Source organism: Crotalus tigris, unplaced genomic scaffold (genome assembly GCF_016545835.1).
Source record: "Crotalus tigris isolate CLP2741 ecotype Arizona unplaced genomic scaffold, ASM1654583v1 scf7180000017536.10889498, whole genome shotgun sequence".
NCBI classification, from domain to species: Eukaryota; Metazoa; Chordata; class Lepidosauria; order Squamata; family Viperidae; genus Crotalus; species Crotalus tigris.
In genome coordinates, this window is record NW_024096460.1 from 4,312,804 (window position 1) to 4,329,939 (window position 17,136).

General features: G+C 36.1%; 1 protein-coding gene across 1 annotated transcript in view; it reads left to right on the top strand.

The window, feature by feature from the left end:
• Positions 1-2,758: 2,758 nt before the first annotated feature.
• LOC120311716 (deleted in malignant brain tumors 1 protein-like) overlaps positions 2,759-17,136 on the top strand; it is an 88,251-nt gene continuing 73,873 nt past the window's right edge. The window contains exons 1-8 of the mRNA XM_039351583.1: positions 2,759-2,866; positions 5,806-5,823; positions 8,006-8,041; positions 8,829-8,976; positions 9,128-9,309; positions 11,551-11,589; positions 12,566-12,586; positions 15,255-15,311. Of these exons, the coding sequence (XP_039207517.1) occupies positions 2,818-2,866; positions 5,806-5,823; positions 8,006-8,041; positions 8,829-8,976; positions 9,128-9,309; positions 11,551-11,589; positions 12,566-12,586; positions 15,255-15,311 (550 nt within the window). The 5' untranslated portion in view covers positions 2,759-2,817. The remainder of the gene's footprint in view (positions 2,867-5,805; positions 5,824-8,005; positions 8,042-8,828; positions 8,977-9,127; positions 9,310-11,550; positions 11,590-12,565; positions 12,587-15,254; positions 15,312-17,136) is intronic.

Genomic DNA, 17,136 nt, shown 5'->3' on the forward strand with positions numbered 1-17,136 from the left:
CTCCCCCCTCAGAGCAGAGCCAGGAGCGGAAGGGTGAGAGTCCAGTCTCCCACGCAGCTGATTTATGTGCCTGTGAATGATGCGGCCATCTCCCAATGTCACTTCATAGGACAATGGCCCAGAGACCTTGCAGACCACAGCTGGTACCCAGAGATGACCAGTTTCATGCCCAGACCGGATCACCCACTTGAAGTCTCCTCGGTGCCTGTGGTTGTGACACCTGTGACGCCACCCGGTCAGGGTGCAGCCTGTCCAGCTTAGTGATGAGGCAGCAACCCCAACGGAGTTCAGCAGGGCTCTTCCCTATGGCAGTGCATGGTGTGGTGCGGTGTGCAAGAAGAAAATCTGCTAACCTATGATGCCAGTTACCGTAGGTCAGTTTCTTGAGGGCATCTTTGGTGGTGTGCACCATTCTCTCTGCCAGTCCGTTGGAGGATGGGTGAAAGCGAGCCAAAGTCACATGGTGGATCAGGTTGGCCTGAAGAAAAGCCTGGAACTCAGAAGAGGTAAATGGAGGACCTTTATCTAAAACCAGAACATCTGGAAGGCCGTGTGATGCAAAAATTCCTCTCAACACCTGGATGGTCTTGGCAGTAATAGTGGAGGACACAAGAACAACCTCTAGCCACTTGGAATGGCTATCAACAACAACCAGGAAGAATTGCCCCTGAAAGGGCCCAGAGTAATCTAATGCACCCTAGACCATGGGTTTTGAGTCTCCTCCCACCTATGTACTGGTGCCTGAGGCATTTCAGGCCGAGACCGTTGGCACACTTGGCACCCATGCACCTGAGCCTCGATGGCTTTATCGAGTCCAGGCCACCAAAGATCGCTGCGCGCAAGCACTTTCATCCTGACTATGCCAGGATGTCCCTCATGCAGAGATTCTAGACCTCAATGAGGCTGGGATCACTACCCTGCTACCCCATAACAGGCATCCCTTGAAAGTGGACAACTCATGCTTCTTGAGCCAGAAACTTTGGAACTCAGCATCAGGGCACTTGTCAGGCCATCCTGAGAACACCCATGTCCACTCTTTTGAACACAGCAAAGTCCACATTTTGGACAGAGTGGATTGCGGGTTTGAAAGAGGGGTCAAAGAGGCTATTTATGTCAAAATTGAACAGCACTCTCTTAACGGGGGAGGGAGAGGGATACAACATCATCTATCTTCTCTCTGCAACACAGTCTTTTCAGTAGTTCCAAGAAGGCCCTACACCCATTTGCACTACTGAGGTGACCTTGAAGACACAGATAAACCTCCAAGTGGCCTTAACAATTCTCTAAAAGAATGCAAATGCAAGGAATATAAATCCTTCTATTCCCCACCATCCAGTCAGAGCTGAAGAAGTTTCTTGGATGAGAAGCGAAACGTCTTCAAAGAAAAAACAAGAAAGTCCAGTTGCCTCTTGAAAAAAAACACCATTGGGACAATCATGACCCGGATGACTGAGAATCTCCATAGACATTTAACTGGGTAAGAATGCTTTTAGATAGGAAGATACATACCAAAAATCTCACTTGAGCCCAAATGAGAACTTGCTATTTTTCCCATGAATCGCATCTAGAACCACAGTGGAGCTATTTACTTTAGGCAGCCTCAAATGGCTTATCAAAACTATGCCCAATGACATGGCTGTTTTCACAATCAGATGCCCTGTGGACTTTCTCAATGCAATGCTTATGGAGGAGCAAATCTTGTTACAGATACAGTGAAAGAGCTGTTCTAAGAAACTGATTGGAAGGGTATCGCCTGATGGTGGGTCTTTCCCAGCTTGACATCTGTTTCAGTCTGTGACTCAGACTTTAATTTGCTTAATAGCCAGGTGCTTTGACTCTCACAAAATCTGTGTGCAAACTACCTTGGGTTCAATCTCTGCCTTCAAATTCCTGTGAGTGTTTAACTGTGTTATAGACTTAATTTTGCTAGCAGCTAAAATACCTAGCTCTATTGCTACCTCTGAGATGGGACAGGGATGGGGGCAGAATATGCGTTTCGCTGCTACTTGGAGTATATAATTGAATCAATCCTGTTAGGTTCTAATGTCTAAGCAGGAGTTACACAGAATGCAGCCTTGATGAGGTATGACAAAATGAAAATGATCTACTTTAGGTGAGTCTAGGAGAATCTTTCTCCCTTTGCATTGCAAATTCTCATGCATTCTCACAAAATAAATATGAAAGACCTTAAAATATCAAAAATGGATTGTAATACAGATTGGAGTATTTTGGACTTTAAAAAGTGAAAACCAATTTCCCCGTTGAGCACACACTGAAGTAATGTCAGGAGTCATATTTTATGACGCAGCTAAAGGAAAATGTCCTCTTAAGATGTGGTCACTTCCAAACATGCCACAATGTTGTAATCCCTTTTGATATGGAGAATGTTCCCATCTACGCATAGTAGCTAGGAGGATTTATGGTATAGTGTTGCAATTCATTTGATACCATCTCATATCTATAGATATTTTGCCTCCTTTCTTCCTGGAAAATATCTCTTACCCCCCCAAAAAAAATATAGAGAGGAAATAGGATGACAAATCTGGGCTTCATTTTCAACACTGTTTACACAATAAACAGTATAAGAGTATTAAACAAGTGTGGAAATTAAAAGATAAGGAAAATGCCATTTATGTGCACCTATAATCTTGGCACCGTTTGTTTGGCATCTTGAAGTATTTTCCTGATCACTTCCTGTTCATCTGAACTGTTGAAAAAAAAATGCAGATCAAGTTTCAGATTCTACACTGTATATATTCACAGGTGATTCCTGCCACAGGATTACTGTTTTAAATTCTTCTGGAATCTTCCCCCAGGATGGATCACACACTGATCTTTCTTTGGGTGCTGCTATTTTCAGCCACAGGTAATATGTTGGGTTTGATTTGGGCAAAGAGATACTTGGTACCAATAAAGGAGAATATTTGTAGCTCAAGGTTGAAGTGAAGGGTCCTTGGTGCTCTCTGAGCTTGGTTGTTTTCTTGCAGACGATTCATTACCCAAACCAGGTAACATCATCAGTGCTCAGAGACTACCAAGGACCCTTGCAAGGGAAACTTATTACATTGTCTCCATGTACAAGGCTGGAAATGAGCTAAATAATAATGAAGAACTGAAAAATTTGAACTATTTGAACTGCTTGACATTTTAATACAATGACCAGAATGTACGTCTACTGCAGCTTTCTTGGGAACATTATAGATATTTCCTTCAGAGTTTTTTTCCCCCTTCCTAATCTAGCTAAAAGGCATAGTATTAAGAGGTAATCCCTATCCAAATACTGGACTGGTTCTGACTATGTAGTCTCCAAAATCAGCCAAGATGTTGCTACTCTCTAGGACAGTTATGATTTATTGAAATCTATTTCACCAGTCAGACTATAAAATTTGGTCTACAGATTATGGGTAGACTAGATATTTAGCTAATGTTAGTAATAATTAAACCAGAACTTTATTTACTTAGAAGTAACTAAATAGCAGAAATTGAACCGAGACACTTGAATGGAATTTTGCTTTCACTGAAAGCAGAAGGACAAGATAGACCTGATTAACTTGTTTGTTTTGATTAGTGTCTCAATTTTGTGATTCTGTCAGCACAAGCCACAGACTACTCAATCCTTCTTATTTGCCCTAAAAGAACATTTCTGTGTAATTTATCTTCAGTATAAGATGCAATCAGGGCAGCTTTTCCAGTTTTATGTAATAAAAAAGTCATTGTAAGGCTAGGGTTTTTCCTAACTTGGTGGCAGATTTAAGCACAGATTGCTGCAAGTATATTTATTGATTTCTGTACAACCACATTCTGATTTCTTCTTACAATAGGTGATGGAATAAAAAGTGTTTAACTAAAAATCAAGAAAAACAATGATTGATTCAGCCAATGTAGTACTAATTTGTCAGCCCAACATTGATTAGACTCTACTTCTTAACCTTCCTCCCTCCCTCCCTCCCTCCCTCCCTCCCTCCCTCCCTTCCTTCCTTCCTTCCTTCCTTCCTTCCTTCCTTCCATAATAATTATATTGTAATATAATTTGATGTAAATTATCATCCTAAAAAAAATCACAAAGTCAAAAACTTGGAAATGATAGCAAAACTAGGAGCTAAGGTGTAGTTGGAATGGGGTAAGATGTTAGAAGACAACATAGGTCAGCACTAGAAAAGTCTTCTTCTTAACTTACGCAAGCAGATGCTGATAAGATGCTCCTCTGCCATACAAATAACAAACGTGAAATAAAAATGCACTTATGCTTAAATGCCATATTTTATCATGCAAGTGACTGTACTTATTGTAGCAATGTAAATACAGTCTTTCTATAGGTGAAGAATGCACCTCCATGCAGCTACTTGAGGTTGGATGAATAGAATACCATGCTTTGGATGCTCCATTTAATAGATCTGATGCAATATGGCTAAGGCTGATGCCTTAAGAACTGCTGTGTAAAGATAATGAATCCCTAAATAAAAACTCTTAGAATGATTTGGCCCAGTTTTAGAATTTGTAATTAAATGATGTGACATGCTAATAATCTTTTTATTTTACTCAAGATATATTGTAGGAATGTATAAAATATATAAAAGACAAATGAAATTAAATGAATCAAGTTAATAGAACAAAAATGGTATACTTTTCAGAAATATGTGTATTGCTTTTCCATGGTTATTTAACAATTCTTATTTTATTGTAATTGAAATGCCATAAGCTTATTCAACTCAGTATCCATCTAACTGTCTTTGAATAAACATTCCAATCATTTCTAGCCAATCAGAATTATTATGCTAGATAGGAGAAAAGTGTTTTACCTAAATTCTGTGTTTTTCTTAATTGGAAGGACTTATTCATTTATTACTATTTGCGTGATAGGTTTGTAATTCCTATAACAATAGATGCTGGTAAACTATAGTAGATATCAGGTGTAAAACATCAGACCTATATTTAAACATTATTGTATAGGTAAGCATTTCTATATACTGGAAATAGGATATAAAGCCAAAAAACAGTAATTAGTTAATATCCATTACCAAAATTCAAAGTGGACTGATACATGCCGTATTTGGTATAAATCAAATCTCACACTATAACCAACCAAAAGTTTAATTTAGAAATGTTCAGCTATCATTCTCAATAAGTGGGTTTGAGAATTCGACAATGAAGAAAGCAATACTCTAAAGTTTGATTATATAGATAGATAGATAGATAGATAGATAGATAGATAGATAGATAGATAGATAGATAGATATAATCTTGAATAAATATAATCATTTCTATATTTTCAGAAAGCTTTATATTACAGTGTAATATGCCAGGGATATCAGAAATTAAACAGACATTGATTCCTGTAGCTCAAATACACTAGATGTTCTACACCTAGAGTATAGTAGATTAAATTCCACACATAAACATAGTCAGTCAATTCCTTAGCTCCTACCAAATCCATTTTGTTTTCCAGTTTAAAACCTGGGTTGAGTTTACTTATTACTCAGGCTACTGCAGAATATTGAACTAAGAAGAGTACCTATGCAATCAAGTGATTGACTTACAGTACACAAGTGAATAAGAATACCCGATATTTATGTCCCAGTATTTATAAGTATCACTTAGAATCCCATTAATATTTTTTTCAGATTAAACGTGCTCACTTTAGATTCTGGCTGCATACAATTAAGAAGAATAAATAGTTAAATAAAGGGCATAAAGGGGAGCTATGGTTGGATGACAAAAACGATAGGTTTACAGTACTAGGACAGGATCTCCAAAAATGTAGCAATGTGTTTGTTCATATTAAATAAATTTTATTTTTTTCCCCAGCAGCATCTACAGAATCTGGTAAGTGTTGTTCTTCTACTAATGGAATTGATTCAATGCCACATTTTTTCTTTAAAGATATGAACCTTCTGAAGTAGGTACAGAAGAAAGGACATTACAAAATATATACACTTCATTTTTTTCTTCTTAGCATTGAGAAATATGACCAGGTTAAAGGGTTGGGAATGAATCACTCTCATTCAGATGCTGCCAGCATAAATGGAAAAAAATTGTTTCATATTAAGCAGATTACAAAATTCAAACATTCAGTTCTTTTCCTCCTGCCTTCTACTTTCTAAATACATCAAATTCATGAGCTTGTAACCCAGGCTGAAAAGATTTCAAGATCAATTGCTGGTTTTGTGAGTTACAGTAGGGATATTTCAGTGTAGATGAAGGAAGGGGGGAAAAAAGGAAGATTCAATAATATTTTCTCTGCATTTGTTGTCAGTTATGGAATCAGCAACACACATCCTAATTCATAATTTCCTTTACTAGACTTGGCACACAGAACCTGTACTCCCACTTCTCTCCTGCCTGGGTTGATCATATATATTTCTTAAGTACATATTTCTTACCTGCAGACCTTCCACCTGAAATTTTCAGGAGAATAGTAAAGATAGCTTGATTGTGTTTGCCATCAGGAAGTGTTGAGCTTGATCATCATTTAACAGAAGACTTAGATTTCTTCTGCCTTTAACTTGATCAGCATTGTATTGTTCTATTTTTTTTTTAAAAAAAGTGGATTTGACTATAAGTCAATAAAATAAAGGTAGGCAAGGAGTTAAAAATTTAAAGGGGGGGGGGCGGAAATCTGTTCTGTCTAATCTAATTTTCCCAAGTAACCAATAGCTGCAGATTAAAATTCTTGTCTTATTTTCTTCCATAAACATAATCATAAACCAAACATCTGAGTAACAATGCATCGGGGATGAATAATGTGATATTTTTTTCCCTGAGTTACAAAGATGCCACTTCAAATTTATTTATTTTATTAATTTATTTTAGATTAAAACAGTTATTCCTAAAAATACAAACAGTAGAGGAGAGATTAGATTGTAGGTCTGGTCAGTCATTGGGATCAGAGGTTTAACCTTCTGAGCTTTTGGATTCGTGTGGAGCCCGTCCCCAGGGAACTTCTCTCACACCACATTCTGATAGAGAGAAGTCCCCTGAGGATGGGCTCCAGCATGAGTCCAAAAGCTCAGAAGACTAAACCTCTGGTCCCAGTGATCAATCCTAAAACATGTACACTTGCCTTCATTCATGAGAGAGTAAATTAATCAAAATACTAGAGCAATCTTAAGATATCCCTGGTTCCCTGGGACCTTAGGCCTGGTAACAAAGCCAGGTCTTGAGGGAGTTGTGGAAAAAAAGGGAGGGGGGAATGGAGCTAACCTCACTTCAAGGAGAAAATGTTCTATTAACATGCTCCATGGCCAAAAAGGCCCATCTCCTAGAACAGGGGTAGGCAACCTTGGCTCTTTTATGACTCGTGGACTTCAATTTCCAGAATTCCTGAGCCAGCATGGCTGGCTCAAGAATTCTGGGAGTTGAAGTCCACGAGTCATAAAAGAGCCAAGGTTGCCTACCCCTGTCCTAGAATCTGCCAGATTTAACTCCTTAATAGACAGGATCCGAAGCATACCCTTCTTCCAGATTTAATGGAATGGGTAGATGTAGTTGGGGAGATAACCTTAGATAACCGTACTAAGACACAAAAGTACTTTAAAACCAGCACCTTGAAGTGGTCCTGAAAGAAAACTGGCAACAATCCAGTTCATGGAGCACAGGGGTGACATGTGCTGTTCTAGGAGAACACATAACCACCCATGCTACCAGCTGAAGCTTCCAGATACTTTTCAAGGGCAACCACATGTAGAATGCATTACAACAGTCTGATCTAGAAGTTACTAAAGTGAATGTGTCTGTGAGCAGACTTTCCTGGATTCTACCACAGATGTATTTGTGCAAGTCTTCAAAGCTTTTAGTGTTCTGCTGATGATTGACCAGCAGGGACAATTTTAGTGAAGAGAAATTTATGCTGCCCTTCTAATAGTTTACTCCCTAAAGGTCATGTACATACACACACACAAATACACAAATATCATAATATGACCAAACTACTCCAAGACACAATTTCTACCACATTTGGCAAAACAATTCATCTTTATCTTTTTCTCTTTTCATCTTCTTTTTGAAGGAGTAACTCCCATGCCAAGTGAACTTTCAGCAACAAGTAAGTAGAACATCTACATAACATAACCCATAAAATTAGTTTTGGCTATGCCAGCCTTCTAGAATACTTTTTAGAACAAAAATATTTCAGCAAGCAACTGACATGCAAATATCCACAAGGTGTATGTGAGCTTCATTTGCAAATTTTTAATTTGTTAAAAGAACCTATTGCAGAATGCCTCGAATTTTCTTGCTTTCAGACATTTTTATTTCACCAGTCTTTTACTGAGTTACCAATAGCATGAATTTCAAGACTGGCAAGTCAAATGCAGCTAATGTAGGCAATATTATAAGGCATGCAAGATCTTTGATTAATATAATGATGCCTAATGCTCGGTCTTCACAGAAAATAAAACAGGAAAAATCGCACTTTTACTTCTTATAGCTGTGCCCTAATGATTTCATTGTATTATATTTTGGTTTAAGTCAACTTTCTGCTTCTGCTGATTATCATGAGACCAAAACGACCAAGATTGTAAGGCATAAGAAACAATAAAATTTTAAAAAAGAAAAGAAAAATGAGATTAAAAAAACCCCATTGTGCTTATAGGAGCAGCTTCAGATGATAGCGCAGCCAGTAGTTATATTTTTGCTAAGAGATATTAGATATGGTATATTTCATTAAATATATACAGAAATCAAAGTACTAATCAATTAATATTAAATTCACAATTCCTAAATTAAGCTAATGTATAAATTTTCACTATAACATTTATAGAGTTGTACAATAGATATTATGTAATTTAATATGTTATGAAATATGACATTTTACTGTTTTTGTTTGATAGCTGAAGCTGGATGTGGCGGGATGTTTTCAGACGTCCACGGCTCATTTTTTGGCCCATATTATCTTGGAGGAAATAGAAATAAAAAGTGTATCTGGACAATTTACTCCCCTGAGCATTATCCAATAAGACTAACGCTTAATTACATAAAGTAAGCATTTTATTTTCAAATATCATTCAGTCATTTTAGTTTCTTTCATTTCATTGGCCTTTTTGCATGAAAGGGGAACCAAGAGTGTTTTTCTCCAATGATGCTCTGTTGTCTGGTCCATGATTATTTTTGTCTCCTTTTTCTTATTCAGCTTAGATTGTGCTACTGAACATATTGCTGTCTATAATGGAGAACCATATAGGTCAACTCTACTTAGGAAAATATGTGAAGGAGAAGCAACACTATACTCTTATTCGGGCATAATGACCTTGGTAGTATACAGACATTCTGATACAATAGGTCAAGGCTTCGTTGCATTTTATGATGTAGGAGGTAAGCATGCTGCTTAATCTGTTTAATGAAAAGAGGGACAAGGGGTAACATGATAGCAGTGTTCCAATATCTCAGGTGTTGCCACAAAGAAGAGGGAATCAAGCTATTCTCCAAAGCACCTGAAGGCAGGACAAGAAGCAGTGGATGAAAAACCGATCCAGGAGAGAAGCAACCTAGAACCAAGAAGAAATTTCCTGACAGTAAAAATGATTAATCAATGGAATGACTTGCCTCCAGAAGTTGTGGATGCTCCAACACTGGAGGTTTTAAGAAAAGATTGGACAACTATTTGTCTGAAATGGTATAGGGTTTCCTGCCTGAACAGTGGGTTGGACTAGAAAATCTCCATGGTCCCTTCCAAGTCCATTATTCTGTTATTCTGATACTTGCTGCTGTGTTTTTCCTACCATGGGATATTTTTGCTGACATTTTACTTCATTATACATGTCTTTCTCTGCTAATCTCAGAAATCAGAATTGTGATTTCAGATTTAGATTTGTTATCCCTTTGAGATAAGCACCAGTCCAGAATTCAGTTCCATGGAAAGAAATTACACAAAGAAAAGCTCACCCTATCTTAGTTTGGAAAGGCTGCCCATTTTTCAGAACTGTATAGTCAAAGGTGTTGCCAGAATTTATGTCATACAGAATGCTTTTCAAATATAGAGCAATTTTTTTTTCTATTTTTGCTTCCTTCTAGTTAGGACTAGAAAGGGATTTGGGAACGAGCTTTTTAGCAATACTCCTTCCTCCTTTGATAGCATGTACTCAGGACTTTGCCACCTCTGGGGACCGTAAGAGAAGCAACAAGAGAATATTCTGGCTTCTTCTATAATCCTTTCTCAACTCTCAAATTTTGGCAAGGAAGAGTAGACTTGTTGAACTTTCTAGAGCAAGAATGTGCAAGCCACACCCCGAGCCTCCTTCAGTCCCAGAGCTCTTAATCCATTCCATTGTGAACATCTGGACATATATAACCTCCTTGGTCTTCTTCAGTTGAAGATGGTGCACAGGAAATGACTTTCCCATAGGAGGCTATGCCACACATTTACTAGATGTATTTTGTAAGATGACTTCAACACTAACAATATTATGTTATTGCTCAGATTGTTAAAATAAATGGACTGCTTACAAAGTTCACACAGCTGTTCTGAAAAATGTTTCCAGTTGTCTCAGCCCAAACGTTCATGCCAAATCACCAAATTATTGGTGAATCCAGAGAAAATGTTGCATGTTCCTATAGATGCACAATTAGACAGAGACAGCATTCTGCATTTGGTTCAGTCTAATTATATATTAGTACTGGACCTTTTTCAAATACTTTGCATGGCCCTGTGGGACACAAAGCAAAGCATCCAAAATCCAATATTACTGTTATTTCTGAGAAGAATTCTTGGGCTCATTAGTCCTTAAAACAAGCAAAACATAATTACAATTCAGTGCTTTATTCACCAACCCAGAAAATGCTGTAGGATTGTAAGACATATCCTGGTGTGCCACAGCAATGACAAGGAGATCCTCCCCCAGTTTGCTTTCTAGCTAAATTCTCCATGACAACAGTTTTATAAATGGCTACCCAATAATCATTTTGTGAGACTGCCCATGATACAATCTCAGTCTGCAGATATGCTGCAGTCAGCCATAGAAACATAGAAAACTGATGGCAGAAAAAGACCTAGTGGTTCATGGAGTCTACATTTGAAGGGTTTTTGTTTTGTTTTGTTTCTATTTATGTATTTTTTTAAATTATTATTTTTACCTTCATCAACATTACCCTCACCTCTTCATTATGTAGAATCGCATGGGTGTGTCATCAAAGGAATCTTATAAATCTCTAAACTGAAAGGGCTTCCTTTGTTTCTTTTTAGTCTTATAAAGTTCTTATTTCAAATGGACAGGAATGTTTTCACAATCTATCTATGACAATAGTAGTCATTTTGAAATTATTTTAATCAGTTCTGTCCTTTCGAGCTGTGTTTTTCACCTTGATAACTTTAAGATGTCTGGACATCAACTCCCAGAATTCCTCAGCATGCTAAAGCTTAAAGTTGCTAAGGTTTAGAAGACAATGAATGGGAAGGAGCTTCTAGGGATATTGGTAGGAAAAACAGTAGAAAAGCAGAGAAAACAACTGAGATTTATTTACTTATTTGTATCTCATCTTTATTATTTTTTACAAATAACTCATAACTGTTAACTAAGGATATTGGGCAAAGAGTAATAGATTTTTTTTTCTTATCAGTGGCTTTCACAACTCCATTGCCAACAGTTGAACTCACAAGTAAGTTTGTACTCTCAATCTATAGTTTTCCAAGAGGTTTAAAAAATTATTGTTTGCAAATAATAAGTAAACTAAACTAAATAATCAACTAAATAATAATAGAACAACTATGGCAAAAGAAAGCAAAGGTAGTACCAATAGTAATAGATGCAATCCCAAAACAACTGGAACACCATTTGAACACCATCAGCACTGACAAATTCATCAATTGATAAATCAATTGCAAAAAGCAGCTTTACTTGGAACAACATACATTCTGCAACAATATATGCAACACAATCAAATATCCATATCTGCCTATCCCAGGTCCTTGGGAAGGACTTGAAAGGTGATCAAAAATGCCAAATCCAGGCTACCTGTGCAATGGATCATAAATTGTCATGTTTACTCTTTGCTCAGGAATTAAGAACAATTATACAATTCAAGAGGGTTACATTAAAATAGGATAGACATTCAAGCTTAGTCCAGAGATTTCAACAATATTACCAAACTCTAAATGCTATAGATAGTTTATCTTGTTTCTGGGAACTTCAGTCCCATTTCATTTGGAGAAATCCATGTAGGAAAGCCTGCCATTTTACTCTGAGGTTTAAATAAATTTTAACTGCCAAGCATTTAGTTGTACATTACTGTGCAGGTATATGTGCTGAGATGTATATTTCAGGATCAAACATTTTTCATTATTCCAATCCCAAAACAAAATCACATATGGAAAGTGTTATGTATTATTTGGTGGGAATGTTCTAAACTGGGAAATGTAAGTGACCATATTACTGCCTTTGTTATTTTATTCTTCTCTCCTTCCTTCCATTCTGCCTTTATACTGACCCTCATGATGGCTTTGAGAAAATTCAGTTCACTATCACATTTTAGTTGTAATAACACCAGATTTTAATGACTGGTTATAATAGTATCAACAATTAATACAAGTAATATCATTTACATATAATTTTATTTAATTTTATTTTCTGAACAGCTCATCCTGAAGAAACAAGTGGTAAGTTTCATAACCTCCTTTTCATGTCTTAAAGCCAACTTTTTCTGGTCAACTACTCTGTGTGAGTGATTTAAATAACTGATTAAAAAAACACCCTCATAGAAGAAATCCTAGAGTATTCCTTTCCTCAAAATCAGAAACAGTTAGTTGGATATTAAACCACAGAATATTAATGCAATATTCAGTAGTGAACAGGTATTTTTTTTTCTTTAGCAATAACAATAGTACTTAGACTTATATACCACCCCATAGTGTTTTACAGCACTCTCTGGGAGGTTTAGAAAAGTCAGCATTATTTGTATATTGCCCTCAACAATCTGGGTCCCCATTTTACAATCTTGTAGGATGGAAGGCTGAGTCAACCTTCATTTTACTTTTCTTTATTGTTTGCTGGATATGAATTGCATTTGGTTCTCTTATTATGTGAATGCATGGGTGGATCTGGAAGGGCATCAAACCTTGCTTTTATGTGAAGATATCCCTTGTTGGTTTGGCATTTTCCTGGAAGCAACCAAGTGGCAAATGTGTGGCATGTTTATTTCTCCTTTTCTACTTCTCTTTATACCAAAGCAGTTCATCTTCTGATAGCTAAAAAAATATAATTATTCTACAGAGTAATTCTATGTCTAGAATCTAAGGCTCTGCTATTTTAAATCCTGGTCCTAATTAATCATCAATAAGGGATCTATAACCCACATGACCCTTTTGGATAATTTTCAATCATCCTGGAGGAAGGGCATTACCTAATCTTACATCCTGTACTTCCTCAGTGCAATATTTGATCTTATTTGGTCATTAGAAATGAAGTAGATCTTTAATACTGATCTTCCAAATGACCTGAGCATACCTCTTTCCCCTACTTTTTAATGATATCGATTCTATAGAGAATTATTCACAGCACCTTCCCAACAACTATCTCAATCTCTGGGAGCACATGGGAAACTTTGTTTTTCCATGCGTGTTAAGAAAGACATAAATACATGGAATATTGAATATGCCTCTTCCTTTTGGGAGAGAGCCACACAAGTCTCATATGCTGTCCATTCTAAATGACTTGGTGATTGGCTATTTGATAATTGGCTAATTACTGATTGTCAAATTCCACGAGTAGGTCAAAACAGGAGAAAGCTCTCGATGGGAGCACACTTGTCTCCAGAAATTTCTAGAAAGGTAGATTTTTGCCCTAGCCGTTGCTTTTTAGCAATTAATAGTCTAGGTTCCCCCTTAAAAACAGGCTTTAAAAGTATGTGCACATGTATGTGGATATATGTGTGTATGTATAGGAACAGTCAATTCGATCAGAAAAAAATAGGATTTGTTTATTACCTTTTTGGTGTTTTCTGTAGTTATATGTATTATCTACAGAGAGCTGATTTCTGATTGTAAATAGATGATGACAATGATTCTAAAACTAATAAAGAGACAGTTATTCTAGTTTTTATAAATTATTCACTGAAATATATGACAGGATAAATTGAATAACGATAAAATCAACACAGTGTCGTTTAAATATCCTTTCTTTATGAACAGGTTTGATAGAAACAACTTTTGGTGAGCAGCCAACTTCTTTTTTCCATTCCAAACCTGAAACCTTCTAATAAACTTACATGCGTTAATGATAGGTTTCATAACTTCCAACTGGATTTCTTTTTTTAAAAAAAAATAATTAGCTTAATTAACATTAGCCTTTCTACATCTAGAAGTTCAGGGAAAATATTGGCTCCATAGCTGTGGCTGTCATCTCAAAGACTAATCTAGCCATCACTGATAGAGGATAGATCATTGAGGAGAAAAGACTTCATTGAGTCATGACAGTGGTTGTTTCGTATTATAAACATTTAAATCTCTAGTATGCAAAGATCCTTCCTTAGTAACTAAGTGATCATGTATAAGCAGGTTACTACAAAAGATACTTGAATATGAGCAAGCAGTGTCCAGCCGCTGCCAAAAAAGCTAATACAGTCCTGGGTTGTATAAACAGAGGCATAGAATCAAGATCATGTGAAGTATTAGTACCTTTATAAACCCTAGTAAGACCATACCTGGAATACTGCAACCAATGTTGGTCACCATACTACAAAAAAGATGTTGAGACTTTTGAAAAAGTTCAGAGAAGAGCAACTAAGATGATCAAAGGCCTGGAGACTAAAACACATGAAGAACGACTGCAGGACTTGGGTTTGGCTACTCTAAAGAAAAGAAGAAACAGGGGTGACATGATAGCAGTATTCCAGTATTTGAGGGGCTGCCACAAAGAAGAGAGGGTCAAATTATTGTCCAAAACACTAAAGGGCAGGACAAGAAACAATGGTTGGAAATTGATCAAAGAGAGAATCAATTAAGGAAATTAAGGAGAAACTTCCTAACAGTGAGGATAATTAACCAGTGGAACAGCTTGCCTTCAGAAATCATGGGCGTTCCATCACTGGAGGTTTTTAAGAAGAGACTAGACAGTCCCTTGTCTGAAATGGTATCAGTACTCCTGCTTGAGCGGGGGGCTGGACTAGAAGACCTCAACGGTCCCTTCCAGCTCTGTTCTATTCTATATTATGTATCCCTGTAATGTCATGTTGGGGAGTCAGGTAGGTTTCACTTAGTGTATTTATTTCTTGCCTGGCTTCACTGTTATCCCACAAATATGTTCTGACTCTTTTTGTGTATTTTTTAGCTCCACCTACTCCAGCTCAACCTGATATTAAAACAATTAGACCAAGCGTGACCTCTAGTAAGAAAATTCACACTTTTATATTCTACAACCATGCCCTAATGAGTGATCAAAAATGTAGCCCAGTAATTTCATATTTACATCACTTATTGCATTTCATGTGACCAGGATCAGTGGAAGGAACATCTAGGGATTTAGTAAAAGTATCAAAAGAGAGAAATATTCACTAGAAAATCAGCATCAGAAATCTGTGAAATAAATATCTTTAATACCAATTTTATTAGTTTATCAGAATATAAAATATAAAAGAAAATAAAAATAACAGGAAAATAGGGGACGTGAATGGGAAACAGAAAAAAAGCATCTTGTTAGCTCAGTAGAAATAATAACATTACAAACTCAACTTTTACTTTTATACTTTAATATACACTTGCCATATAACAACACAACTATCTAACCCAAAATCAAAGTTTTATTTTTTCCATCTCAAGTACAAAATCCAGAAGCAGTTTCCAAGTAGAAACAAAATTAGACGTGTTCTTTTCTTTGAATAAAGCAGTCAATTTAACCACCTTTACTTTTTCCCTTGTTGTGGGAAGTAATATATATTTCTATTTTCATTTATTAATTTTAATAAACTGTTATCATTTATATCAACTATACTTCTTTAACCTTAAAGGGGCAACCCTTTTTTTACATTCATTTTAAAACTGTAAACTTTTCTTTAAAAATATTTCTAAAGTCAATGAACTCTCGTACATTTTTTTAAAAAAACTTCTTAACATACATACTTTCAAATTCACTTTTAATAATATTTTATAAACTTTAGGAATTACTCAAGCATTATATATAAGTGAAAGAGAGAAAAATCCCATTTTCAAAGCCACTTTATAGATACAAATCCATACATTAGAACTTTCTTTCTATTAGATATAACAGACTAGTAAAAATTCATCCTAATTCCAATTAGCTCATTCAATTTAAGTCACTCTCTCAAGCTTGTCCTCATAGAATAAAATCATTTCTTCTCTGGAATAACTGTCAAGCAATTTTAAACTTCTCTTTTTCTCAAGGGATTCTCAACCTTGATAGTATCCATGAAGACAAAGTTCCATAGTTGTTTTTTGAGAATTGTAGATTTACTTGGAACTCTTCTTTCAATTACACTGGAAGACATGTATTTAAACGATCATCATAACAGAAATTGGTACCAGATTTATAGTCCAAAAATTGTAGTTATATCCTTTGCATTGTCAGGTACTTGAGAAATTGCTTCAATGATTTGGTAACTTTCTTTACATAATGGCATCTCTGAATTGCTCATCTTTTTCCCAATTATTTGAGTAGTTTGTTCCTCTTGCTTTTATAATGTTGTTAGAACATAATTGATCTATAAAGTGAATTATTTTATTTAAATATTTCTGGAGCAGGCTCTGGAAATCTGATACAGTCCATATTTTTTCATGCTCTTAGCTCCCTCTTGTGGGCAAGGAGTAATTTTTTTATACATCAATTTTAATGCTTCCTGGCCAATCAGAATTCATACAAATTGAAAAACTTCAGCCACCCACAACTAAACAATCCAAAGCTACAGATTACATAAAAATAATACAATAAAACCAAAGATCTTCCGTCAAAGTTTTTTTTTTTAAAAAAAAACCAGTACTCCATTCTTCCTTCTTTTAACTTGCCTCTAGCAGCCCCCTTCCTTGTTTACCAGTAAGGAAGTCTCAAAAATAGTGAGAACTTTAAAAAGCTATAAAAGTCTTTGACTGCAAAGAGCGTCTTTTAGCTTAATAAAGACAATAATCCTACAAACTGATTAAGAAATAAAGTGCACAACTTATTGTCTGTTTAAAAATAAATTTCAAAATGACTGCTTTTC